A 23,459-nucleotide genomic window follows, 5' to 3' on the forward strand; every position below is an offset into this window, starting at 1 on the left:
GAACATTTCTTTTATAATCACAACAAAGTTCATATGCCTTCTTGACTAGGAATAAAGTTTTATCTTTGAGATTTAAAAGTTAGCTCAATGAATATATGACACAAACTATTCAAGAGTCTGACACATTTTTAAGTCATCCTGAGAATTTAAGTAATGCATGCCAATATTTACAAAGAACAAAACACTAAAAATCAGAATATGTTTAACAAATGCCACCCAGCAAACAACAGAAAGATAGGCTGCTACATACTGAGTTTCACTGTATATAACTCAATAGGAATGAACATATCTGTGATACAGAACATAAGCTGGGACTTCAAATGGCCTGTAAGTACAAGTCAGTTAGTGACTTCTTATTTCTCTGCCCCATCCCATCTGCCTGCCTCTTTCATTTAAACCATACTTTTTATCATTGCTTCATAATGCATATCACCCAAAAAATGTTAGGTGAGAAACATTCTATTTGAATTGTTAAAATTCATCATCAGCACACACATAAAAGATGAAGAAATTTCCAAGTGACAAAATAGGTTTGAACAGTGATTAAATCTGTGAGCTCGTTTCCTCCTATCCTGCTTCTTTCTTTACAATAGTGAGAAAGGGTAAGGTTTGAAGAGAAGATGAGTAGAAGTAGATAACTCCTCTCCTTTCCTCTCTTTTTTTTACCTAGTATCACAAAAAGCTGGCTTTATTAATTTAATGCTCCCCTAGCAGGCCCAAGTTTCATTACACTTAGAAAAAGTCCTCTAATTTCAGTTCTTATTTCAAAGGAGAAAAAAGCTGGGAGTGGGAAAGAGTAGTTTTTTTAAAACCATTTTTTTCACCTTCTGTCTTCTTTTAAGTAAATGCGGGAAATATACAAGTATGTTATACATAAAATCTCTGCCACTCAAGATATGTGCTGTGGATTTGGGGCAGAGGTAGAAGAATACTTGAGTAACTAGTAAATCTTATGAAAAATAGACCTCACAGTAGAATTAGCTATAAAATCTCCTATCAAGTACTAAAGCACTTCATCAATTTATATATATGCATATATATCCACATATATATATATATATTGAGCATATACAGCAAGGAAAATTTAGAAACTTGACATTTCTAGATATATGTATAACAAAATCTTTATTAACCTCTTCCCTCCATGATGTTTAAAGATATATTATTTGTTCTAATTTTTAACTTTAAACGATTATGTAATAAGCTTTAATTTCTGAGTTGGAGAAACCCTATTATCTTGAGGTATTATGGTAGCAATAGAGAGGTGTGTGGTATAGTAGATAGAATGCTAGTTTTGTGACTCAAAAAGACTTCAGTATAGGTTGTTGGTTGGCTGTTGTCCTTTGTACTTGAAGAGGACCAAAATGACATCACTGGTAATGCCTTTTGACCAGTGCATAAACTGGATTTAAGGGAGGAAGAGTTGAACAAAGTCATCTGCCTCACTCTCTCTTTGAAAGTCATTGAAGTCTAGTGGCAAGACAAAGTACAGGATGAGAGGTGTTAGTTTGGAATACAATGGATTATTTGATGTCCAACAAAACTCTAAGTGCTCCACAGCACCTGTTTCCATTGCTTCCAAGAATAGTAGAACAACTTGTTCTAATCTGTCCATTCTACCAGGTGAAGTCTTCAAATGCTTTGTGAAGATACCCCTCTCACTCACCAAAAGGCTTGAGGTCTGTTGGTTAGCCTCAATCTGGTTTAGCCCCCTTGCCAAGTGAGTTGTGGCTCCTGTGCCTACCATACCTTCTTAGAGTCACAGGTAAGAGCTGGGTGTCAGGAAGACACCAAAGGAAAAAAAGCAGCCCTGAAAAAGAGTCTGATAAGCCTTTACACCGGACGTTCTAGGCTTCCTTGAACAACTTATATATGTATACATCCTTAGCATAGAAAGCTGATAGGGGTAGAGATGCCAAGTGAATTGTATTCCTGGTAACAATGTACTTCTGTAACTCTACAGTTTGAAAAAACACTTTTCTGGCCTCAGATAAATACTCGCTATAACAAAACAGGTAGGCAATCTCAGTGCTTAGGAACTTAAGCAGCTGTGAGACTATACATAACACCTTAGTGGCCAATTTGCATTTGTTGAAAGCATTCCCAAGTCAGGATTTACCTGTGCCAATGAAATCACAGGTCTAGACCAAAATAACCACAGGAGCTCACAAAGATAGACTTATAAAGCCTACACTTAATGAAACTATAGATTTCTGAAATGTTGATTTCATAGAATATCGATAGTAACAACTAAAGCTAACATTTTTACAGAATGTTACAGTTTATAAATTATATACATAATGTTATCTGACCCTTATTAATCAAGTGTTATTATTCTCGTGTAAAGCATTACCTTTTTAAAATACTGGCTCAGAGGGGTGGAGTCAAAATGGCGATTTAGAAGCAGCAAAAGGCTATGAAAACCCTTCCACGCCAATCAAAAACAAAGTGCTTCAAGGGGGGACAAAAAACCAAATACAACAATAGGATAGAGCTGGGGGACCCTCCTGCTCGATTCAACTTAAAAGGTATGCAGAAAAGGTTGAATTATTGGGTTTAAGGAAAAGAAAGATGGTCCCAGCCTTCAGCCACTACTCCTCTATCTTGGGCCTCTGACTCTGCAGATCAGCTCAATTGGCTTAATCCAGTCTATCAATAGTGCAGAAAAGAAGCCTCCAGAGGGCAGAAAAGCTCAATCTCCAACACCCCACCACCCCACCCAAACACTGCACTGAGACCAGAGGCAAGAATCCAGCTGACTGAGATCCCAGGGAGAAGGCTGCAACTGCAACATAGTACCTTGGTACCACCACGGGAAGCTCAGGGCTCTAATGGGGCAGCTGGCTGGGAGATAGCTGGCAGAAAGGAAGAGAGGAGGATAAGGGTAACTACCTTTAGCCTTCACACCTTCAGCTTCTACTGGAAGCTGGTGAAGATCTGGTCTTAGGGCACATTAATACAACAGGTCAGCTCCATCAGCCTAATCCAGTTAATCAGCAGAGCAGAAAAGAAGCCCCTTCAAGGTAGAAAGCCAAAACTAACAGATCCAGCAAATAAGCAGAGGAGTAATACAGCCAATAATGAGGGAGGAAGAAGGAAAAAATATGACCAAATAACAGAAAAGGAAAAAAGAAATTACGATTGACAGCTTCTATTCAGGTAATGAACAAAGAACAAATGGAAGAGAAGAGGACCAAGGAACACCAAGCAAAAACTCAGAAATGCCAGCAAATTGGACTCACGCTTTGGAAGAACTCAAAACACAATTCAAAAAACAATTAAGAGGTGCTGAAGAAAATTTGGAAAAGAACTTAAAAAGCAAAATAGGCCATCTGGAAACAGAGGTATATAAACTAAAACAAGAAAATAGTGTCTTTAAAGCCAGAATTGACAAGCTTGAAAATGAGGCAAAGAAAGTAAAAGATGACCTACAAAGAAAAATAGATCAAAAGGAAAAGGAAGATCAAAAAGCCAGGGATGAAATCCAGCCTTTAAAAATTAATATTGAACAACTAGAAGCAAATGACTTCACAAGGCAGCAAGAGTCCATAAAACAAAAACAAAAGAATGAAAAAATTGAGGAAAATATGAAACACCTCATTGATAAAATAATAGACCTAGAAAATAGATCCAGGAAAGACAGTTTAATTACTGGACTACCTGAAAATCATGACCAAAGAAAAATCCTGGACATCATTCTATAGGAAATTATCCAAGAAAATTGTCCTGATATTCTTGAGCAAGAGGGTAGAGAGTGAAAGAATCCACAGATCACCTCCTGTATTAAATCAATTGACAATTATTATAGCCAAGTTCAAGGACTTCCAGACCAAAGAAAAGATACAATCTGCTAAAAAGAAATAATTCAGGTATCATGGAGCCATAGTCAGGATTACACAGGACCTGGCTACACCTACACCAAAGGACCAGAAAGCATGGAATATGGTATTCTGGAAATCGAGGGTCTATAACCAAAAATCAACTACGTAGCAAAATTGACTATATTCTTGCAGAGTAAAATATGGTCATTTAATAAAAAAAGAAGATTTCCAAGCATTCTTGAAGAAAAGACCAGGCTTAAACAGAAAATTTGATGCCCAAATAAAATATTGGCTCAGTCTAGGTATGAACAAGCTTCTTTAAATTCTTAAATTTGAATCATGTTTTCCAACATTTTTCACTTTCCTTCTCTGCTTCCTCCTTTTTGGATTTAATTTACCAAATATCAAGGTATCTGTTAATTTGATTTGGATGATCCTCAAAAGAATTCTCTGCTTTATCCTTTGTAACAGATGTTAGTGCATAAATTGCTGATATCTATGGTGGTCTTTTGGTTTATATTAATCATGACATATGTCTCATTTCTTATTCCCCTTTTGGAATAAGATGAAACCAATGTCTTCAACTAACATTCCATTGAGAAACTGAGGTATTCTTCCATTTGTTGAAACTTCCTTTATATTTTCTGGTTGTCTTCATATCAAGAATGCTGTTATTATTATGATTTATTTCCTCAGATTATATACTGGACAGAGATCTCACATACAGAGAACCAACAGCCAAATTAATATTTGTAGGCAATATAAAAAGCTGTATAATTCTTGGCATTCTCTGCTCTCTTTTCCATTTCTGTATCACAATAATCAAGAAGTGAGAGGGTGACCCACACAAAGAATGGGGCTATTTTATATTTTTGGTTGCTTTCTGAGTAGCCATGACAAAAGAATTACCTAGTGGTAAGCTGACATACCTCTCTGTACTTAAGACCACTCCTTGGACAACAGGTAGTCTATCTCCAGAATATACTTGAAACCTTTTTAGTTTGATAAAATCTGCCAGAATTGAATCCATGTTGCACTAGTATAGCCTTTGAGAAACCAGAATTACTTTTTTGCTGAGCTAATTCAAGTAGAACTTCTGTGAATGTTTCAGAGACAACAGATGATTAACGTTTGATTTGGAGCTACTGTAATTGTGAGTGGTGTTATCTTCTCTTTATCCTTCTATGTTGGTGTTGATTTTGACTTTTATTCTGGTTGAAGTCTGACTGTACATAGATACATTGCTTCTGAAATGTTTCCAACATCAATAATCAGTGATTTTCTCCCTGTTTAGTTGTCGTTTGATTTTTATTTTGTGGTGATATTTGATTCTTACTATAACCAATGCATGTGGACTCTACAGATAGTATTCATGACATACAGACATAGGATTTCTGAGCAATCTATCAACCTTTTGACCTCTCTAATTTCTTAACCTTAAACCATAAATTTCAACTTCCTAATTTCACTGTATTCCCTTGAATTGATCTATCAATCAAATAACCAAAGGATTACTTGATAAAGTTGGAAAAAATAATAACAAAATTTATGCAGAGAAGCAAAAAGTCTAGAATTTCAAAGGAAATAATAAAAAAGTAGAAAAGGTTCAGCAGTATCAGAACTCCAAGTACACTAAAAAGCAGTAATCATCAAAGTAATATCTTTCTGGTTAGGAAATAGAATGGTTAGTCAGCAGAACATATCAGATACATAACATGCAGAAGCAAACAAGCAAATTGTTTGATAAACCTAAAGATCTCAGCTATTGGGGCAAGAACTCAATATTAAAAAATTATTGGGAAAACTGGAAAGCAGTTTGACAGGAAAAATAATCATAGATCAAAACCTCATACTGCACAACATGATAAGCTGCAAATAGATTCATGGCTGGAAAGAAAAGATGACACTAAAAATTAGAAGAGGAAGAAATAAATTACATCTCAGATCTCTGTCTAAGGGTAAGTCCATAACCAAATAAGAAACAGAGAGGATTATTGATGGCAAAATGAATAATTATGATTAAATAAAATGTTTTTTACAAATAAAATCAGTGTGGCTAAAATCAGGAGAAGCAGGTAAATTAAAATAATAAAATTAATATAAAATTTTAAAAAGCCTTAGTATTAATTTTATCTGATAAAGACCTCATTTCAAAGATATATAAGGAATTGATTTTAATTTATAAGAATAAGAGCTATTTCCCAATGTATTGAAAACTATAAACAGGTACTTTTAATGGGAAGAAAGCCACGCTATCAATAGGCATGTGAAAAAATTATATAAATTGCTAATTAAATAATTGTAAATTAAAACAACTCTGAGGTTCTACCTTATAAGGATCAGTATGGCAAACCTGAAGAAAAAAAGTAAAAATGACATGCTAGAGAGGGTTATGGGAAAACAAGCACATTGATGTACAGTACAATGCTGGAACTGTGAATGAGGTCATTCTGGAAAGCAATTGGGAACAATGCCCCCTACAGTAACAAAACTTACTCCTAATAACAACAATATCAGGGTTATACTCCAAAAATATCAAAGAAGGAGGGAGAGGCTCTATATAAACAAAAATATTTATAGCAGCACTTTCTATGGTAGACTAGAATTGGAAACTGAGGGATTAACTATCAATTGGAGAATAGCTAAACAAATTAAGGAATATGAGTGGAATGGAATACTCTTATGCTATATGAAATGATAAAGATGAAAATTTCAGAGAAATTGGGGAAGACTTGTATGAAATAACACAGTGTGAATTGAGCAGAACCAGGAAAACAATTTATAAAATAATAGTATTGTAAAAGCAAACAACTATGAAAGACTAAAACTTTAAAAAACCCTGCTTCCAGAATATCCAAGATGAAATAAGTGATTCATATCCTGAGAGAGATGTCTTGGGCTCAGAGTATAGTTTGAGAAATTTTTTTCGGACACAGTCAATGTGGGAATTTGTTTTTCTTGACTATGGAGAAAGGGGGAAGTGGTGGGAAAGGAGAGGGATTTTCAGTTATTGAAAAAAGTGTAATTAAAATAAGAAAAAAATCCAAAGGCTTGTATGCTGTCTCTCTCACAGGTGATGAATATTACCTTCAAGAATAGTCAGAAGACATACCAAACATAATGAGCACCTAATATCATACACATGAAATTGACATCTTAAAAAAGAATGAGTTTTGATGGAGTCATTATTTCAGAATCATCTCTATGTAGTCAGAACATAATTAACCAGTTAGAGAAAAGGTAAAATCAACATCAAAATTAGAAGGACAAAAAATGAGATGACACTGCAAGTAATTACAATTACAACCAGACAGATTTGAACAAATTACTGGTGCCAAGAAATAGCAAATATTCCAACAAGATGGCTCCCATGCAAAAGTCAAAATTATATTAAAAAATGTAACAACAGTGATAAATTGGTTGACTATACTTTGGCTATTAATATTAATCAAGGAATAAAACAGAGATGCTTACTTTTAAGAGGCATTAATCACTATGTCTTAAAGAATAGCTAGGAGAATCCAAGTCAGGGAGGAAAAATGAATTGTATCAAAAATTCAAATTGCCCAATTTAATTCAATTTCACAAATGTACTATGACAAGCACCTAGACAGAGAACCTCTCAAGCTAATCCATCAATTTTTTTGTTTTTTTTTTCTTGCTTAATAAATGCTTGCTTGAAATTTCCCATTCTAATCTAGCTCCTATTCAGCCTCCGTTGTGCTTTATGCTTTATAAATATCTGATTTGATCCTCATGACAACTCTATTCAGTCTCCAAAATGCTTTTCCTAAAGTGCAGATATAACTGTGATACCTCCCCATGCACTAAACTCTACTAGCTTCCTACCACTTCCAGGATCAAATATAAAAAACCTCTATTTAGTGTTCAAAGCCTTTCATAACCAAGCCACCTCCACTTTTCCAGTCTTCTGGCACCTTACTCTCCACACCCTTTGATATAGTGACACTGGCCTCCTTTTGTTCCAGGAACAAGACACTATTTTTGGCCTTGAGTATTTTTTCTGGTTGTCCCCAATATCTGGAATTCTATCTTCATTTCCATCTACTGCTTTCAAGTTTCAACTAAAATCCTTAAATCAAGTGACTTCTTTCTCATTCACTATTTATCCTCTATACAGATTGTGCATGTGTTATCTTTTATATAGATTGTGAGTAGGTGTATGTATTTGTTTGTAGGTTGTTTTCTTCCATTAAATTGTAAGTTCCTTGAGGACAGGGTTGTTTTTTTCCTTTTTCTTTTTTTTCTCTTTTTTGTATTCTCATTGGTTAGCATAGAGTTTGGTACATAAAAGACATCTAATAAATGTTTGATTCTGACTAACTAGCCATGAATCTGTGGCTCACTTAGCCTACTACTTCTTCTATAAAGCGGAGACAGGATACTAATTCTACTAATCTAATAGTATTGGGGATACTGCTTTGAATATGCTAGAGAAAAGTGACTTATTATGTAGTATACTCATGATTCATATTTTATAGTGTTTAGTACTAAAAGAAATCTTAGGGGAGCTAAGGGAAGTTAGACTCAGAGAACTTCAGAGACTTGCCCAAAGTTATAACTGATTAGGGGCAAATGTATGTGGATTGGCTTAGTAAGTCACCAAGCAAGATTAACATATAAGATCAGAAATAACAATACCAACTTCCATTTATAGTATTATATGGTTGAACAAGCCCTTTACATACAAGAGCCTTGAGTGATGGGTAAAAGAACTATAAATTTCTCCATTTTATGAAAAATGCAATTGAAGCCCAGAAAAACTAAATGATTTGCTCAAGGTCATAAAATACCCCAGTTACAATTTGAATCCAGTCTTCTGACTCTAAGACATTGCTATTACCACTGAATCAACTAACTTAAAGAAAAGCAATTCATATAAACCACCGACTCCTGATGTTGAGTTAATTGTGTCATTAGAGAATATAAAGACAGAAATATGTGAATATACTTCATAACATTGAGTTTTGCAATTCTGAGTGACTCCTTTTCATGGTCAAACTCCTAGGGAAAAAACTTTATAGTCTTATTACCTTTACTTCCTCTCCTCTCACTCACTTTTCACACACTAGTAATCTGGATTCAGACATTACTCCTCAGCAGGACAACTTTCTCTTCAAAATTACATTTGGTTTTGCTATCCTAAACTTCTGGCTTTTTTACCCCACTGTTTTTCACAGCTATTTCTGGGGGGTCGGGGGGGGTGCTTCCAATTGTGGTCTGGGGAGAGGTGTGATCAATGACCTCTGCCTTGGTCCCTTATCCAGGAATATTCCCTGTTCCCTTGCTATTGAAAGAACTAGTACTATTCTCTGCCCTGGAACTGTGACCAGGAACTAGGGGCCCTTGTTCCCTTTCCACCCTGGAAATGAAACCTGGAATTAGGGCCCCTACTGCCTTTTGACCACAAATGCTCCTCCCCACTCTATAATTGTAATCCTGGAAAATAGGCAATGGAGTTGCTAAATGATGCCCAGTCCTATGACCAGTGCCCACAGGAGTTTCATGTAATGTCTTTCTAACCAGGTGTTCAATGCCCAAAACATCTCAGGGTGGTAAGAACTCTATCATTTTGTTTATCCTGGAGAGAAGCTACAGAAGGAACAATCAAGCTTGGGTACTGTTATGATCAAACTGAAGCTGCTATTGACACAGCTAAAGCTGATATATTGAACTGTAGCAAGGTGGTATAGACCATTGTATTATAACTATTATAGCTGTCAGTTGTTAAAACTATTTACTGGCGGTGGATGGAAAACCAGAAAGCAGTTGAATACAACTCATTTATTCCAAGTTGAATAGGGATAGGAGTTAGGAAAACGGTAGGAAATCTATTAATATTATTCTAAGTATCTAAATACCCCACACCCATAACTGCTCCTCATGGAGCTTCTTCTTATCTGCAGAGCAGATATGACTTAACTTACTCTCAACTATCTTAAAATATTCTCTAAAACCTATTCTAATTTATACAATCTTCTTCATCCTCCTTAAATTAATATATATATATATATACATATATATATATATATAAGCTAAACTATCAGATGTTTCTTCAGATTCTCTTTACAGAGAATATGACACAGCTGCCCTCTCTCCAAAGTCAGAGCACCTGTCACTGGAGAAAACTGCCAGCTTCCAGGGAACATAGACAGTCCAGCAGCTAGGTCTGTTCTCAAAGAACAGCCCTCTTAAGTCTGATTTCTTCTTAGTTCTCCATCTTCAGTCAACCCCAAACTCAACTGTCAGTTTCTTCTCAGGAAAAGGAAACTTGCCCAGAACCTCCTCTCAGCTCCAAGCCAAAGTAAAATGGCTCCTCTAACTGCCTTTTCTCCCTGGTTTTATGTTTTCTTCTTAAAGAGCCCCAGTCCTATTTAGAAGGCTTCTGTTCTTAAAAAGCTAGTATCAAGATTCTATGTGTTCCCTCTCTTATAGGAGACAGTATCCAAATTACATCTCTGGCTCTGCCCTAACACTTCTGCTCTTAATAGACAGAATAAACTAATTTAAAATCCTTATAATCAACATTTTCCCCCTGAGATCCTTTTGGGTGAAACATTCTCCCCAAATGGATCTTTTAAACTAAACTTGTTCTATAATTCTATGCTAGAGACAGAGTGAAGTAAAAAGAAAGAAGAAAGCAATCAAAACATTTTGCAAAATACAAGTCACATTAAATACAGATATTTACAGTTACAGAATAATATTCTTATAATTATACTCTTACAAAAACAAAAAACCCTAAAGATAATAACAATTTGCCTTATAATACTATAAAAAACCCTTGCAAGAACAGTATATACAAAAAATACATAACAGTACAAAACTAAAAAGAGGGAAATTAGGTCAAATTGCATTTGGAAAATCATGACCTCAAACATCAACACTACAGAAAGCTCTTATCTTACATAAATATTCTCCCCAGGAATGCAAGATGCTTATGAAACATGAAACATCAGAATCTCAGAAGAATGAGTTTTAAGTAATCCAGACTTACAACACAGATAAGTTTCGAGGTGTTACCAAAAAGTAGAACAATAACAACATTAAGGATATGTGTGAACAGAAATAGAACAATAATTTTTCAAAAACGAGAGATAGAATCACAACCAGAATATCATACTGGTGCTCTAGCAGGTTGAGAATCTCTCTCATGAAGAATTAATGAAAAAAAAAAAAGAAATTACATTGGATAAGGCACAAAAAAGTGGCTATAATCTTTATTAACAGTTTTGACATCCACTCTGATAAAACCCCAGATCTTGCAAAGTCACCAAATTATTGCTTCAATAATTTGTCTTTTTATCAAATTAAGCCAATATGTATGTGATTAATCTCAAAAAAACGAGGCAAGTTCAACATACATGTTAATTGGTTTATTCTCCTTGAAACCTAGAGTGCAAATTATGGAGTGCTGAGTATTATACCATGTTTAAAGTCAATGTATGTCTTCATCAAAAAGATAGTTGTCAACAAATAAAAATGTATATTTCATGAATCTATCATTTAGGGTGAAAAAATACCATTTCAAAGTACCAATAAATTAACAGTTGTAACTTACATGCTATGATTGATGTTACATTGGTTGTTCTCTCTTTCAATTTCCTGACTGCAGGATTCACATCTTTTCCAGCCATCCTCTGTTTTAATCCAACTCCATCCAGGAGACCTCCAGTCTTGACCCAAAAATGGCATATTTTCCCTATAAGAATGTTTCATTTATATCATAAAATATGTAATTAAAAATTTCTTCAGATTCATAATGGTTACATTAATCTTTTAACTATAACATACTATGGGTACTGGAAACTGGAGCTGGTAGAATGATGTTAGCTTAGTTCACTCGTATTATTGAAATAGCCTTCTAACTGATTTCCTTCCCTCAAGTCTCTCACCACTCCAATAAATTCTCCACATAGCTGCCAAAGTGATTTTTCATAAAGTTGAAGTCTGACCAGGCTACGTCCCTACTCAATAAACTTCAGGGACTCCCTATTATCTCTTGAATTAAATATAAAATTTCTTTAGGATTTAAAACTCTTTAAAACCAAGCTGATTCAACTGATAAAACTTTCTCCTCTTCGGTGGTGATTGTTATTTTTTTTCCTACTCCATATGTGCTTTATGTATCTTATATAGTAAAGGGGTTTATGACAGCCAGCTTAAACAAGTCATGAAAGCCTGCTGACTGTTAAATTTTCAGCAAATACTACAAATCAAGGTTAAGTTTATTGCTGTTTGTTATTATTATCTTTAATTTTATTGTGGATTGTCTAGATTTAAGAAAGTGTTAATAATGCCGATTAAACTTAAAAGTGTGCCATGTATCTCTCCACAACCTCCCCTCACATCTATTTGAGGTTAAATATATTTTATCTTCACATCACATCATTCTCTGTTACCCTTCTGCCCCATTACAAAATAAGGTCTATGAAGAAAGAGAGTAGTTTTTTTTTGTACTCTTAGTATGTAGGATGCTGCCTAGCCTAAAATATGGGCTTAGTAAATGCTTGTTGATTAAGTTTCACCAGTTCAAAGAGTAAGACAGAAAAATGTTTGCACAGTTCAGAATTTGAAAATTGTAAGGGAACTCAGTGACCACTATTCTAATCCACATATAAGAAACAGTCTCTACTATGGCATTTACAAGTAGTTGTTGTGCTTCTCCTTGAAGACCAATAAAGAAGGCAAACCCATTCCCTATGTAGGTACCCTATTCTAAATCTATCTAATGGTTAGGAAGTTGTTCTTTACATCCAGGCAAAATTTTCTTCTTTTCAGCTTTCAACAATTGCTCCTGGTTCTGCCCTTTGGACCAAATAGAACAAGTCTAACTCCTCTACCACACAACAATCCTTCAAATATTTGAAGACAGTTCTCATGTCCTCTTTGAATCTTCTCTTCTCCAGACTAAACATTTCCACTTCCTTCAAATGATCCTCATATGGACTCTAGGTCTATAATTATTCTGACTGCCTTCTTCTGGTCATTCCCCGGTTTATCTATATCCTTCTTAAATTGAAGTCTGAAGAAGACAGAGTAGAGTGAGACTATCACCTTCTTAATCCTAGTAGCCAATGCTTTATTTATTTATTTTCTTTGGTTCTAAGGCAGAAGAACAATAAGGGCTAGGCAATAGGGGTTAAGTGACTTGCCCAGGGTCACACAGCTAGGAAGTATCTGAGGCCAGATTTAAATCTAGGACCGCCCACCTCTAGGTCTGGATTTCAATCCACTGAACCAGCTGCCCTCCAGTGTTTTTCTTAAGCTAGTCCAAAATGAAGTTAGCTTTTGGAAAACTGCTATATTTGCTGACATATTGAGCCTATGGTCCATTAAAACCTTCAGACACTTTTAGAACAAATGCTAACTATACTTTTCCCACCTTGTACAAATTTCAGGGGTTTTTTGTACTCCAGTGCAGTCTTTATATTTATCTGTACTGAATTTCATTTTACTAGACTAATGTCAATGCTGTCTTTTTTGGATTCTGATTCTATTAACTAGTACCTGAATTAGCTACCTGAATATCACAGCTTTGTGTCACTTGTAAAATTGGTGGGCATGGATCTTTATCCAAGTCAGTGACAAAAAATGTTAAACAGTATAGGGCTGAGTACAGATTCCCGGGGGTATTCCACCAGAGACCTGCCATTTTGACACTGAATCTAAATAGTTAACATAATTATTCTGAGTCAGGCCATCTATGCAGTTCTGAATCTGTTGGAATGTTATCTCCTAATCCTCCTCTCTCCAAATTCTCCACAAGAATAGTATATTTATCAGAAGCTATGTTGAGGGGAAGCTAGGTGGCTCAGTAGACAGATAGCCAGCCCTAGAGATAGAAGAGTCTGGGTTCAAATCTGACCTCAGACACTTGCTAGCTATATGGCCCTGGACAAACTGCTTAACCACCACTGCCTAGTCCTGACCACTTTTCTGACTTGGAACCAGTATACCAATACTTTGGTATACTTGGAACCAACATACCATACTTATTCCAAGATGGTAGGGTAAGGGTTTTAAAAATAAAAAGCTATGTTAAAATCTAGATAAACAATACCATTAGGACTATCAAGATTTCCTAGTTTGGTAATCAAGCCAAGAAAAGTAATAAATTAGATTGACATGATCTGTTTTTAATGAAGTTATGCTGGATCTTTGTAATCATTTCCTTTTTTCAACGTCTGCCAACTATCTCTTTTACAATCTATTCCAGAATTTTCTTAGAAATTGAAGTCAAACTCTCTTCCCTTTGCATTTTTGAAAACCAGGAAAATGTTTGCCTTTTTTCCAATCTTATAGTATTCCTTTTATTTCCCATGATCTTTCAAGTATCTGTGTTAGTGGAAATTTGGGGTCCTTGGTCTTAATATCAAGATCCATGATATAAACTTCCTGTGGATGCTTAGGGGACTTGAGAACTACATTTCCCATGATTCCTCTTACATAGGAAGTGTGATTATGTAGACAGAAGTATAAGACTCCTGATGTGATTGGGAGACTCTTTCTTACAAAGCAGCCAGGTAGGCAGAAGGTAATGGCGGGTGATTTGAATTAGATCTTATCAGCCACGTGGCTTTTATAATTATCAATACAGATAACAATAAACCATTAATATTACTGAATATATCCATTTTTATCAGTTTTAATCATAACATATCCCTGATAGTGGCTCAGAAATCATATCTGCCAGGTCTTTTACCAAGTGACTTTAATTCATCAAAGATAGCCATATGCACTCTTACTATATCTTGGGTATCAACTCCTTGTTAGTTATTTTTGTTATGTCAATTAAAAGGTCAATTCACCTTAGAAAACAGAACCAAAGAAAATAGGCAGTTCTATTTTCTTAAAAAAAAAAAAAAACAACACAAAATCAGTTATCATTATCCAATATATCACTATCCCAAGCAATGGTCTTATCTTTTCTTTGAACCTCCTTTTCCTCCAATATAATTCTTTTTAAATCTTTACCTCCTGTCTTAGAATCAATACTGTATATTGGTTCCAAGGCAGAAGAGTGGTAAAGACTAGTTAAATAACTTGCCCAGGGTCACATAGCTAAGAAGTATCTGAGTCACATTTGAACCCAAGATCTTTCATCTGTAGGCTTCATTCTTATTCCACTGAGCCACCTAGGTGCTCCCCCCACCCTCCCGCCCCCTGCCAATATGTGTGTGTGTGTGTGTGTGTGTGTGTGTGTGTATATGTGTATATATACACATATTATATATATATATAAACCCTTTTCTTCCACCTTAGAACCAATTGGTTCTAAGGCAGAAGAGTGGTAAGGGCTAGGCAATGGGGGTTAAGTGATTTGCCCAGAGTCATGTAGCTAGGAAGCATCTGAGGTCAGATTTGAACCTAGGACCTCCCATCTCTAGATCTGGCTCTCAATCACTGAGCTACCCAGCTGCCCTCCCCGCAACCCCCCACATATAGTTTTAAAACAACAATTACCCCACTACTGCTAAAAGGAAAAAAAAAAGTCTAAAGCATTTTGTTGTCCTTCATTAGGCTTGACTCATTCTAAATTTTAACACTATTTTAGCAAAGTCATGCCATGCTTTCATATTGATAGGTTGTCTAGTAGATAGAATATTGAATTTAGAGTTACAAAGATCTGAGTTCAAAAACAGTCTCAGCACTTACTAGCTCTTTGTATGACCCTGGATAAGGCACTTCAACTTTGCTGCATTGGTTTCCTCATTTGAAAAATGGGAATAATAATAGTACCTACCTTCCAAGATAACTGTGAAGATCAAATGAGATAATAACTATAAAATTATTAGTATAGTGTCTGGCACACAGCAATTGGTATATAAAATATTAGCTATTATTATTATTATTATTATTAATCCTCTGGCACTTGACCTTGTACTTTATTGCATATTTCTTTTTAAAATATGAATTTTTCAGTAAGTTTCTTGTGAATCCACACTGATCTCTTTGGATAAATTTTATTTTTACTTTTTGTTGTAATTGTTTTTCTTTGGGCCTCTAGAATCTCATTCTTGAGCATCTTCCATCCCTCTTAAGATGACTACTTCTATAGGCCTTTTATTCTATGGTACCCTAACTATCTTTCTTATGAATCCTTAGAAATTTGCTTTCCCCATTACATTCAATTTTACCACAGTATATCAGTCCCTGTGTACAATGTTCTTCTGACTCTGCTCCTTTCACTCTGCATCAATTCCTGGAGGTCTTTCCAGTTCACATGGAATTCCTCCAGTTTATTATTCCTTTGAGCACAATAGTATTCCATCACCAACATATACCACAATTTGTTCAGCCATTCCCCAATTGAAGGGCAGACCCTTGCTTTCCAGTTTTTTGCCACCACAAAGAGCACAGCTATAAATAAAATTAAAATGCATGTCAGAAAATGCCCATATTTTTTTTTCTCTTTTTCTATCAAAAACTCTAGGTGGTAATGGCCACTTCAGTTTTAGGATTCCAATTAGGTCTATCCCAAGAAACCTTCTGGTTAATGAGAAATAGATCCAGAATAGATCATCTCTTCTTCACATCTCCACCTCTTGAAGGATGAAATTATTCCTAAGGCAAGTAAAGAAGTTATTAGTTGTTCTGCACAAGGCGGTACAAAGAAAGGCTTAAGACAGTCCCTGGCCTTGAGAAGCTCATGATCTAATGGGAGGGGATGACAATATGCAAATAATTATGTACAAACAAGCTATATACAGAATAAATAGGAAATAACCAGGAGAGAGATGGCTCTAAAACTATAAGGGTTAAGAAAGATTTTCTGTAGAAGATGGGATTTATGATAGATTTGATGAAGCAGTAATGAGGAAGGAGAATGTTCTAGGAATGAGGGACAGCTAGAGAAAATACCTGGAACTGAGATATATGATGGTTTTTGTTTGTTTGTTTGTTTGTTTTTTGAGGATCAAGAAGGAGAACAGTGTCACTGGATCAAATGGTCCATGGGGTTGGAGGGAGTCTTTAGGTATAAGAAGATTAGAAATGTAAGTGGGGCCTAGATTATGAAGGACATTGAGTGAGAGAGATTTTGCATTTGATTCTGGAGGAGATGGGAGCCATTGGAGTATAATGAGTAGGGGAGTAACATGGTTAGATCTATGCTCTAGGAAAATAACTTTATTGAATGGAGGATGGACTGGAAAGGACAAAAGACTTAAGGCAGGCAGACCAACCAGCAGGCTATTGCAACTGTCTGGGCATAACCTGATAAGCGCCTATACCAGGATTATGACAGTATCATAAGAGAAGAGGTATATTTAAGAGATATTGCAAAGGTGAAATCAATAGACTGGATATGGGCATAATAAAGTGAAGAGTCAAGGATGACTCGAGTTGTGATCCTGATAAATAGGATGCTTTCCTTCAAAAGCAAAAAGAAAGTTTAGAAGGGGAAAGTGTTCCAGAGATTAAGTTTTGGACACGCTGAATTTATGATGTCTACAGGACATACATTTAAAGATATCCGATAGGCATTTGGAAGTTTAAGATGAGGTCAGCAGAGGTTAGGAAAGGATAAGTAGATTTGAGAATTATCAGAATAGGGATAATTGAATGCATGAGAGCTGATATGATCATCAAATATGAAGGAAGAAAAGAAAAGGGCCCAAGATAGATTCCTTTGGGATACTTGATTTTAGTGAGCATGACATGGATGGATACAGGGGAAGGGGAAGCTATGGAAGATTTGAAGAGGGACAAAAAGTTGAGTAGGAGAAAAATTTATTTTGAGAAACGTAGAAGGATTTTTATTGTTGTTTAGTCATTTCAGTCTCATCTGATTCTTTGTGACTGCATTTAGGGTTTCCTTAACAAAGATACCATAGAGGTCTGCCATTTCCTTCTCCAGCTCATTTCATAGATGAGGAAATCAAGGCAAACAGGATTAAGTGATTTTTCCAGGTTCACAAAGCTAGTAAGTATCTGGGCCTAGATTTGAACTTAGGAAGATATGTCTTCCTGATTACAGAATTGTCACTTTATCCACTGCACCACATAGCTGCCCACGTAGAAGGACTGTCTAATAGCAATGAAGGCTCAGAAGAGATTACATAACATTAATTTGTTAAGTATATTTCCTCTCTGTCTAGGTGGTATGTATTATATGCCAATAAAAATTACCTCTGTTTCTTTGAACACTGATCTTGACCCAAATGGTCTCTGGCATTCTTCTCTCCCTCTCAGCCCTGGATTTCCTCACATGGAATATATAGCACTGCAAAGACCTGATGAACTTTAGAGCAAAATGGAAAGGTCCATGAGTACACTGTCTTACATGAAGTACTGAAGTTGGTTATTCCCTGATCATACGATTAATATGAAAGATTATACTCATGTGGTGAGGGTGGGGCTCTATCTACAACTAGTGAAATGTGGGGAATGGGTTCAAAGGCCATAGTAGATCAGACTATGAATTCTCTCCTGTAGGGAGGAGAATGGGGTGTGTGTGTGTAAGAGAGTAGGCTTAGCATCTGGCCAAGAAGAGAAAAGGGGAAAGGTAATACAATACAATAGCAAGAAAATTGGGAAGGGTTTCCCAAAGAATCCGATCTCTTGGCCCCCTGGAACACAGTTGCCTGAGGTAGAGTAGGGAAGAACACACACTTGGGTGTGGAAAGTAACAAAAGAATCATAGATGACTGAAATTATGTACCTGGGTAATTGGAAGAAAGAGGAAAGTTATAAGAAAAATTAGATTTAGGGGAAGATAATGCTTTTTGGGCACACAGCATTTATATTACCACTGGGCTAGCCAAATGTAAATGAATGATAATTTCTTGTCAGTGCTAAATTGTATACACGAATGCACATTATAACTATGGAATATGATGTAAGAAAAGAAAGCTTCTAAATCTGGGCACTAGATTAATAGTATCAGGACAATAAAAAACACAAAACAGAAGAACATTTTGAAATAGCCTCACTTATTCCTGTCAGTTTTGCAAAGAATATTTTTAAAATCTAGTTTGCTCCCATTGAATACTAGACATCTTAAATTGTTTAAGGCACCTATATCAGCAGCCACCTCCTGATCTAGAATGAGAATGGGACCTAGGAATAAGGACAGGAAAAGAGCGCACAATACCCTTTGAAACAGCAATGCTATACCACTAGGTCTGTATCCCAAAGTGATCAATGATACAAGAAAAGGACCTATTTGTACAAAAATATTTATAGCAGGCCTTTTTGTGGCAGTAAAGAACTGGTCATGGAAGGGATGTTCATTAATTGGAGAATGGTTCAACAAGTTGTAGTATATGTCTGTAATGAAATATTATTGTTCCATAAAAATGATAAATAAGATGATCCCAAAAAATCTTAGAAAGGCTTATATGAAGTGATGCAAAGTGAAGTGAACAGAACCAGAATATCATACACAGTAGCAACAATAATGTATGATGATCAACAGTGACTGAATTAACTGTTATCAGCAATGCAAGGATCTAGGAGAGTGTTGGCAAACCTTTTAGAGACCTTAGAGACCAAGTGCTCAAACTGCAACCCTAAGACTACATGTGAGCCCCGCCCCCCACCCTACCCCAAACAGGGGAGGGAAGAAGCACTCCCATTGGGCTGCTGGGCAGATGGGCAGGTCATGTGATAAATGTCCTCAGGCTTCCGTGGAGAGGGGGAAGGGAGCAACCTCCTCTGGCACACTCCAGCATGTGTGTCACAGGTTTGTCAACACAGATCTCAGACAATCCCAAGGGACTCATAGTGAAAAAGGCTATCCAACCCAAAGAAAGAACTGACAAAATATGAATGCAGATTGAAGCATACCGATCTTCATTTTATTTCTTCATGAATTGTCATTAATGTAAGCAATGTGTCTTCTTTCACAACATGTTAAATAAGGAAATAGGTACTGTGTGATAACACATGTACTACCTATATCATATTACCTGTCATTGAGAAAAGGGGGCGGGGATCTACATTTCAACACATCAGATATGTCAATGAACTAACAAACATTTATTAAGTGTTTATTATGTGCCAGGCACTCTGCTGAGTATTGGTGATACAAAGAAAGGCAAAAATATAGTCCCTGCTCTCAAGGAGTTCACAATTTCAAAGAGAAGATAAAATGTAAACAACTACTACATACAAAATCTCTGAAGGTAATATAAAAGGGGAAGATATAGCAGCAAGAGGGAAATGGGAAAGGCCTGACTGTGGAAGTCAATGTAGCTTTCTATGAAGGGGACTGATGTTGTCAAACCAAAGTCTTTAGTGGCAGGGGCAGCTGGGTAGCTCAGTGGATTGAGAGTCAGGCCTAGAGACCAGAGGTCCTAGGTTCAAATCTGACCTCAGACACTTCCCAGCTGTGTGACCCTGGGCAAGTCACTTGACCCCCATTGCGCCCACCCTTACCACTCTTCCACCTAAGAGCCAATATACAGAAGTTAAGGGTTTAAAAAAATAGTCTTTAGTGGAAGCATCTTGGCAACTGAGTGGATGACATTGAATTGAGGAGACACTTGTTCCTAAGGGAAGAGTTATAAGGTCATGCAAAAGGTGATGAGGGTTTAAACTAGGATTGTGCTGGTGTTAGTATAATTCAGAAAGAGACATATTCAAGAGATACTGTGAAGGTAGAAAGAGTAAGATTTGGCCACAGATAGGATACAAGTGAACAAGACATACAAAATATTTACAAAATAATGTGGAGAAAGCACTATCGATTTGGGCAATGAGGAAAGGCTTTCTATAGAAGGTGACATGAACTAAGTCTTGAAAGGAGTTAGGAGTTCTTGAAGGTAAGAAGAATATTCTGACTGGAACACTATGTAGAGAGAGTAATTGTGTAATCATCCTAGAAAGATAAAGACAGATTATTAAGAGCTCTAAATGACAAAGAACAGTGTTTATGTTTTATACCACAGGCAATAGAGAGCCACTAAAGCTTCTTGAGTATCAGTTTGGAAGATGTGCAGAAGGCATTTGGAAAGGGAAGAGGCTGGACATAGAGAAATTTAACAAGATTTGGGGTTTGAGTTATGATAGCTGTAGTCCTGTGTATCTGAAGGGATGTCATGATGAAAAGGAAAAAAAGTAGAAATTTCAAAGCATATTCAGGCTTGATGTCAGAAAAAAATTTTCTAGGACATTGTAGATTCTTCCACATTGGAGGTCTTTAATAGGTTAGATGACTTCCTCTCAATTAAATTATAACGTAGGTTCCTTTCTGGTATTGGTTAGCCTACATGCTGCTTAAGTCATTTACAACTGTAAAAATTATGTAATGCTATGACCATTTAGGAGGCTACTGCAATAGTCCAGGGAAGATGTGATGAGGCCCTGAACTAGAGCTGTGCCTTTGAAAATGCAAAGAAGGAGGCAGCCAGGTGGTCAGTGAATAAAAAATTCCTGTCACTTAATCCCAACTCCTTAGCCTTACAGCTCTTCTGCCTTGCAACTGATACTTAGTATTAATTGTAATATAGAAGGTAAAGGTTATAAAATTTAAAAAATAAGACAAAACAAGAAAGTGTAGAGAGAACCTTATATGCAAGAGATATTGGGAAGGTAGAATCCTTAAGACTTGGCAAATGATTGGATATAAGAGGTAACTGAAGAGGGAAGAATCAAGGATGCTTGGATGACAAATCTTTTGTTTCCTTGACAAAGAGGGACATTAGGGAGAAGGGGTCAGTTTGGGAAAAGATAATAAATTCATTTGGACATCAGAGAATTCAAAATTATGAAATATAATTGCTAAGACTATATTTCTATGAATCACTATCTCTTTGGAATACACTACAGAAAGACCACTGGACTTGAATGAAAAAAACCTCTGTTTGACATTATACATGGAGACTGATACACTCTGGCACAATTGAACATAACAGACTTTTATACTAGCAGCAATGCAAGAATCCAGAGCAAGGCTGAGGGACTTATAAGAAAGAAAACCAGCCACATTCAGAGGAAGAACTGTGGGATGAGAAACACAGAAGAAAAACAACTGCTTGAACACATGGACTGTTGGGGATATCATTGGGGATGTAGACACTAAACGATAACTCTAGTCCAACTATCAATAATATGGAATTAGGTCTTGATCAATGATACATATAAAACCCAGTGGAATTGTGTGTCAGCTAAGAGGAGTTGGGGAGCTGAGGGATAGGGAAAGGACCTGAAATATGTAACTAGGAGAAAATATTCAAAATTTTAAAAAATTTTCAAAAAAAAGAATAAAACCTCTGTTTGAGATCTAATTATTCAATTTACTACTTGTGTGATCTTGGGTAATCAATTTTCTTATTTTCAAAATAAGGATAATAATACTCACACCTAGGGGTGGCTTTAAGACTCAAATGAGAAAACAGATACAAAATGCTTTGTAAACTTTAAAGTGCTTATAATTTTAGCTATTATAATCATTCTCTGACGTTATTATCAAAACCTTAGATTAAGGATTCTGGAAAAAATATAAGAAAATAGTTTTTATTGTTGTTGCTATGGATTTACTTAGACCAGTTTTTTCAGTGAAGGAAACTTATGGCAAGGAATTTCCTCTATCAATGCCAAATGGCAAAGTTTAAAATTTGAGAATAGAATTAATCAATCAACAAGTATTTATGAATCACCTACCATTTGTATTATGCTAGGTGCTGAGGATACAAAGACAAAAGTGAAACATTAGCTCCCCTGAAAGTTACATTTTAGCAGGGGATGCAATATGTATATTGATGAGTATTTAAAATATAAATACAAAGTAATTTGAAGTGAGATGGAATGCCAGAGAGAGGCAAGAAAAGTTTCCTGTAAAGTTGTGTTTCAGCTGAGAAGGAAATTTCAGTAGTTATTGAAGTAGAACCTGACAACCACTGGTCAGGTATATAAATTGGACTAGATAGCTAGCTACTAAGGACTCTTCCAAATATCAAAGCTTACTCTTCCTTCAAGCTACTATCTCAGTTCCTCTTGATCTCAAAAAAACCTATATTTCAAATTCCATTAGCATTTACTGTCTAAGTCATTCATTAGGCACTTTTACCCAATAAAAACAATAGCTCCTGCTACCTTATGTTGTTACTGATCTTTGCATAATATGTTATACCAAGCAGAATGAAAGCCTCTTCAGAGCAAGACTTTCATATTTTACTTTTCCACATTATGCAGCCAGGTTTTTTTTGCTGCACATCTCTGTGTCTTTGTATTAGCCATCTCTCATGCCCAGAATGTATGCCCTTCCCCAACTTTGAAATTCTGTGATTGCTTGGAATGACAAAGATTCCTTTGTTCCTTAATAGAAATGTGACTCCAGTACTTTTTAATCTTTAGTTGCCATGGAGGTTGGTTATATCCTTCTCAGCTAGCCAGTTGGTTAATAAATATTTATTAAAGACCTACTATGTGCCAGGAACTATGCTAAGTACTGCAAACAAAAAGAAAGATTAAAAAAATAGTTCCTGCTCTCAATGAGCTTACAGTTTAATGAAAGAGACAACCTGAAAACAATTATGTACAAACAAGCTTCATACAAAATAAAATTGAAATAGTCAAAACAAGGAAAGGATTAGAATTAAAGGGAAACAGGATTGGCTTTCTGTAGAAGGTAGGATTTTAGCTTGTCTCAAGACAAGCCTTGAAGGAAGT

The 23,459-nt window shown here is 35.9% G+C and overlaps 1 protein-coding gene across 3 annotated transcripts in view; it reads right to left on the minus strand.

Annotated features, from left to right (window-relative positions):
• Positions 1 to 23,459, minus strand: part of FBXO25 (F-box protein 25) — a 127,955-nt gene that overhangs the window by 100,238 nt on the left and 4,258 nt on the right. For 2 of the 3 annotated variants that reach the window (XM_044663612.1, XM_044663610.1), the window contains exon 2: positions 11,404 to 11,544. In XM_044663612.1, coding sequence (XP_044519547.1) covers positions 11,404 to 11,537 — 134 coding nt within the window. In that variant the 5' untranslated portion in view covers positions 11,538 to 11,544. Of the gene's footprint in view, positions 1 to 11,403; positions 11,545 to 17,975; positions 18,051 to 23,459 lie in introns of those variants that run through there. The other variant, XM_044663611.1, reaches the window with a different exon arrangement.

The sequence above is a fragment of the Gracilinanus agilis genome, chromosome 2 (assembly GCF_016433145.1).
Source record: "Gracilinanus agilis isolate LMUSP501 chromosome 2, AgileGrace, whole genome shotgun sequence".
Classification (NCBI taxonomy): Eukaryota; Metazoa; Chordata; class Mammalia; order Didelphimorphia; family Didelphidae; genus Gracilinanus; species Gracilinanus agilis.